This window comes from Poecilia formosa, unplaced genomic scaffold, assembly GCF_000485575.1.
Source record: "Poecilia formosa unplaced genomic scaffold, Poecilia_formosa-5.1.2 Scaffold510, whole genome shotgun sequence".
NCBI lineage: Eukaryota > Metazoa > Chordata > Actinopteri > Cyprinodontiformes > Poeciliidae > Poecilia > Poecilia formosa.
The window spans coordinates 180,866-186,865 of NW_006800449.1; the positions used below are offsets into that span (position 1 = coordinate 180,866).

The 6,000-nt window shown below is 34.7% G+C and overlaps 1 protein-coding gene across 7 annotated transcripts in view; it reads right to left on the reverse strand.

Moving 5' to 3' along the window:
• Positions 1 to 6,000, reverse strand: part of zc3h18 (zinc finger CCCH-type containing 18) — a 44,645-nt gene that overhangs the window by 19,261 nt on the left and 19,384 nt on the right. For 6 of the 7 annotated variants that reach the window (XM_007579185.2, XM_016664776.1, XM_007579184.2 and 3 more), the window contains one exon: positions 2,150 to 2,332. In XM_007579185.2, the coding sequence (XP_007579247.1) occupies positions 2,150 to 2,332 (183 nt within the window). The remainder of the gene's footprint in view (positions 1 to 2,149; positions 2,333 to 6,000) is intronic. The other variant, XM_016664777.1, reaches the window with a different exon arrangement.

Genomic DNA, 6,000 nt, shown 5'->3' on the forward strand with positions numbered 1-6,000 from the left:
AGTAGAGTAGGGCTGATCTGGTGATTAATTTCTGGATTAGCTGATTAATAACTGGATAAAAAAAAGGGAGAATTTTAACCAGTTGAAGCTAAATCGATGCCACTAGGAGTTTTGGATCAAACATATTTGAAAATAAAGGTTTTTTTTTTTATCTTAAATGAAAAATGTATGTTTTTTGCACAGTTTTGGCAGTTCTGTCTGCATTGTTCTTTAAGCAAGTGTTCTTTCTTGAGTTGACGTACTCCAGTTGACGATTATTCGATTACTGAATTAGTTGATTATTATTATTTGAATAATTGATTAATTACAATTAATCTGTCCAGTGCTGTGCAGCTCGTTTTTAGAAGAATGCATCATCTGCATACATTTGAGCTAAATGTAATTGGCAACATTCTGGTAAATTCTTACCAAAAACATCACAAGCTAATAGAGTCAGACAAAATAAAACTGAAGATTTCCATGCTTTAAAAATAAATATATGAATTTATATATTTAACGAGTTTCAGCTTTTCGTTGACATTCGGCCAGTTAATGAACCTCAATCTCACTAAATCCAGAGTTTTTGTTTTCTATTATATAAATATTAACAACAATCCATGTTTCTAAGCAAAAACAAAAACCTAAGAGGAGTTTTTGACATGCTGCATGTTGAATAAAGGACAAAAATAATAGCAAAGTCATATAAGTTGTGCTTATGTGCATTTAAACAAACGAAGTTTAAACATGCTTTCACTTTCTGGTAAAATAACTGATATTGAAAGTTTCCATACAGCTTTAAATGCAACAAAAAACTAGAACTTGTCCACCACTTTAAAGAATTCCCAGGGAAAATTTAATATATTTTAATTGCTAGGTGTTGAATGAATTTCTCCTCATCTGCTTCCTCATTAGCTTTAATCTACCATATAATTATATCTGAATGAAGCAATGTACCGTTGGTGGGATTCACGCTCACTGCAGAGCACGGCTTTTATTGCTTTATGGCCAACATTCTTCAGTTTATTTTATTTTTCCTCCACAGAACAAGAACAAATGAATGAACAGTAAATTTCAGTAAGCGGAAACCAGGAGCAGAAACGTTGCTTTCATGTTTAGTTTGTTGGAATATCATTATCTCTACAGGTGCAGTGTTGACAGCATTCCTCTGGAGGAAAACTTGTTCTGTGAAAACGCCACACAGCGCCTATTGTTTGAATAAAGAAAACTTCAATTTCAGTCACCTGAAAATGCAGCTTTCAAGTTTAGCTGGGAAGAAAATCATTAGTTCTTCAGAAGCCATCTTGAGCAGGTAAATGCCCATAAATCCTGTTCAGCAAGTACAACTTCCGACTGTTGGGGTGGAAATTACACCCACCCAAAGTACACAAAAGCATCAGAGTAAAACGCTTGATGCTTTTTATATACTTGGGCTGTCAGGGAAACTGACCTGAAGACATCTTCCTTCAATTTTCCCCTGGGGCGCAGCATGTGTACTTTGGAAGAGGGAAGGGAAAATTGGAAAGGCTTCCGATGAAACCGCAGCTTCAGATGGCTAATTATATGGTTGAAAACTGAAATGTTTTTACTTGTCAAGCTGGAATCCCCTCCCAAACGTCTCAGTTTTTAATCACTAAAAATAAAACCATGACAATATGTTCTGATTAGACCTGAAAATGTTTTGCTGGATGATAAATTTTTTCTGATAGTAATTGAGAATCTGATTACTCAAGTAAAATCAGATAATTAGATTGTAATTGAGTAAATGCATCTGATTTGGGACCAAAGTTGCAACATTTGTTATATTTCCAGCTTCTCTTTCTCACTGTGTTAAATTAATCAAACCCTTTGAGCAATCTGTTCCCCTCCTCGCCTGTGGGGGCGCTGCATCAAGACCCACTGAAGGAAACAACATGAAAACCTCTAAAGAAGACACTGAGCACAACTTCCTTCTCCACAAAACTTAAATAAAAATGGAGTAGCGTCAGATTTCAGCAATTGTAGGATTTCTCTTTTCTGATCATGAGTCATTTCTCCCGCTAGCGCTAACTAACCTAGCATGTTTATTTTGGTTGCTTTTACCCAGAATGCCCTGCGCTGTAGTCCTCCTCCTGTCTATTTAGATGTCGCATACATTTCTCGATTAACTAAATGAGACTCGATGAGTTCCTACCTGGATGAGTTGGACAGAGAGACGGAGGAGCCTGAGGGGCGATGGCGGCGGCGGCCTCGGGGCGGGGAGCCCATGGCGGCCCGTCTCCTGGGAGATTTGGACCGTCGCCACGGGTCCTTCCACTCGTCTGGCCGCCTCATGAGGGGAAGCATCTCCTTCTTGGAGGGAGGCTCCATCAGCCTGCTGAGAAAAATGGATCATCTGTTGGTTTGTGCAGAAGAAGAGCCGGTAAGGTCCGTTAAGTGAAAGAAACACTGACCAACATGTCTGACGTGCATCAATGATGTCACTCATCAAAACGTTTGCTTCTGGTTCTCTCAGTGGTCGACTGTGTGCCGTCTTTAATGACTTTGTGATTTTGGCAGTTAATCTCAAAGTGTAATTTGAAAAACAATAGTTTTCAGATCATTTTTTAAAATCCTGAATGTCAACCAACTTTCAACATTTTCCTTTTAATTTATTCAAATTTTTAGCAATGTTGGACAGAATTGATCATAGCATTCTGATATTTTATGATATTGTTGGGAGGATTATGTAATTTATGCAAAGATTTGGCGATTAATCGAATCAAAGACTTAATTTTTAGAAATCTGGATCTTTTTTCACCAGTGCATTTCTTGGGTTTTCATAGTTCAGAGTGATATCAGCCATTTTGTTTTGCAGCTTCTTTTTATTTGGATTTTGAATTCAGGTCAACTCCACAACCAAATATAAAAGATGATTTAATTACTAATTTAATTACAAGTATAAAGTCATAACACAAGTATAAAGCCATAATATTAGGAGAATAAAGTGGTAATTTTATAACAATTCCTACATGAGATGTAAAACATTAGAATGAAGAATATTCAGCATCTTGTGAAGTTATACTTTGGTGTCAGTTTTACAGATAAAGTAATAATTCACCTTTTAATAAATAAGCATCAACGTTATTAGTAGCAACTCTATGAAATGATCGCGCAAACTCCTGTATTTTGAAGAAAATCCTTTGAACTGAGCTAACGTCTATCCAAGTTTTTTTCCCCATTAATAATTTTTTGCTCATAATTTTAATGCATTTTTCTAGTAGACCTGCATATTTATTCTGCTAATATGACTGTATTCTCATAATTAAACAAAAAAAAATTGTAGCTTGGCATAAATACTCTATCATACAACTTAGAAAACGATTGATTTAAATAAAAAACATTTTTAAAAATAGCTTCTGTCATTTTTAGGAAAGAAAGAGAAAACAGATCAAGATCAAAAATTGGATTTGGAATGAAAAACTGGAGAATTTATATTTGAGTCCGGTTGCACAGCCCTTGTTTCTGTAGGTAAAAGCTTTATACATTCTAGATTAATAGCTCACTTTAAAAAATGTTTTTAAAAATTAGATCCTAGTAGCTTGAAGGTTTAATAAAGATGTGACAAAAGAAATGCCCATTAAAAAAAAGCTGCAATCTGGTCCAAAAACATCAAAAGTAGGAGGTTTTCAGTCTCAGCAGCTTCCATCATTTCCCATTTCTCACCCTTAATGAAAAATACAAAAGGTTTTTTTTTGTTTGTTTCTGTTTAGTCATATTGAACAGCAGATCAACAACTTTAGTTTAACCACTGATTACAAAAGAGGATTTCAGAGATTAAAGGATTTGAGTGAATAATAACACAGAGGCTAGAGTGAAACTACCTCTTGATGATTATCTATGCAGGCTGACCTAAATGACCCGATTTAGCAAATCTGAGCCAAAAGGGGAAAATCAGAGCCACTTGCTAAAAGGTCAGATGTGTCCAAATAGTGAGGGAATTTTACACACCATTGTTGTTTTTAATTAAATTCAAATATCAACAGAAAGAAAAAGTAAAACTGCAGCTCATTTCTCTACATATTTATAGGTTTCACAGAAACAATTTATGTACTCAAACTCAGAAAGTTTTTTATTTTTTGAAGATGATCACAGAGTGTTGTAAATAAAAGCTGCTTCCTGCTAAAAGCATGAAGTTTCCAACCTGTGAAACGTTTTGAAAGCGAAGGGCACAAACAAAGGCAAACACACCTTTCTATGTGTTTGCACGTGCTCCGTGAAGCGGCCACTTTATTCCTGTTTGTTTTTTTACGCACACCTCCAGGTTTGTCCTCTGCAAACTGATTCACACTCTTGGGTTACTCAATGCAGAACATTTTGCAATAATGGAATAATGATTGTGCCATAGAAAGTGAGCAGGTGGTTCAGTTTGTACTCAGATGATTTTATTGAATCATAGATGCAGAAACACTGAAACAGATTTAGATAAAGGAAATAAAGAGTGAAGGCAAAAGAGTATTAATTTGTGCTAAAATATTACAGTCGTCCAGAACTGTAGAGAGTGCAGGACTGGAAGGAAGAATTAAAGTCAGCTGGGAAATTATCAAGATAATAACCAAGATTAATTGGAATGTTTGTGCAATTAAAATGAAATTACTTTAGATTTTTTGGAAAATGCCTTGAGACAATGTTATTGTCAATGCAAGGGGACTATAAACCCCTTGCATGTAATTGTTTACGTCTGGAAACTTTGCGCACAAGATGATAAAAAAAATTATTTGTATATTTCCAAAACAAACAGAACATTCAGTCTGTTATGATTTTAGGCTTGATGCTTATTTTGCGATTATTAAGTGATCGCTCTGGTAGATTAGCCACTGCTATTAGCCAAGCTAACATATCTGTGGTTGATTAGCTAATTTAAACACCTGCCTTACTGATCAGCCGAAGAAACCGGTGAGGAGATCGTCTAATTTTTAACCCAAACCAAAAAAAAAAATCCAAAACAAAACCAAAAGGTAAAGGGCAAAAGCAAACCAAAAAAAACGAACCAACCCCCCCCCCAACAACAATTTTTTTCTTAAAACTTTTTCCTGACTTTATCTACTTGACGTAATGTTTACAATTAGTAGCAAAGAACTGCATCCCTTTTTCTTTCATATATCAGGCGTACATTTAAGATTTTGCTGATAATTTAACAGCTAAAACCAATGCTAGCATCATCAGGGAGCAGCTTTTTGCTGCGGGGAGGAATCTTATGCACATGACGTCACACTGCAAGGGGCTGTGCTCTGCTTTTCAATAGTACAGGTTAGTGCTGGGTGGCAAGGAAAAACATATCACAATATGGATTATTTTATATCACGATAGCGATATACATCATGATATACCACAATTAAGTACATTTTCAGTTATTCCCTGGAATATCTGACAAAATAATATTTACTTTTTTCCAACTTCATTTAAGTCACAAATGAGAAAAACACATTTTAGTGCAGCAATATATATGGATCACAGATATACATTTAGATCTGTCCATCGATCTATAGATCAATAGTTTTATTGAATTTCAAAGAACTAAAGGACAAAACCAATTCTAAATCAAATCCACAATCCAAATTCAAAGTGTTTGAGAGCCGCTTTTATGAACTTCATGAAGTTAAGAAACTTCATGAGTTTATTAACTTAATTTGCAAACTGGATGCTTTTCTCTTAGCAACATGAAAAACTCTTATTTATGGATTTACAATGTTTTAAGCTTCTCTTTCCTACAAAACTGTCTTCCTTACTTGTTTAATTGTAATTATTGTATGCATAGTTTATTGTTGAGCACTGAAAAAAACAAATACTCATTTTGTTGTAGTTTTGAATTTTTTTACCTGCAAGTATATTTGACTAGACGTGTCATAATTTTACTGGACAATAAAGTTATTGCGATAAATGATAATGTTGTTTTGCGATCATTTTCAGGAAATACAATGGTAATGGCATAATAATGTAAAGAGTGATAAACTTTAAATTGTAAACAATATTCAACACTGAAACTGGAAGACATTTCAAATATCC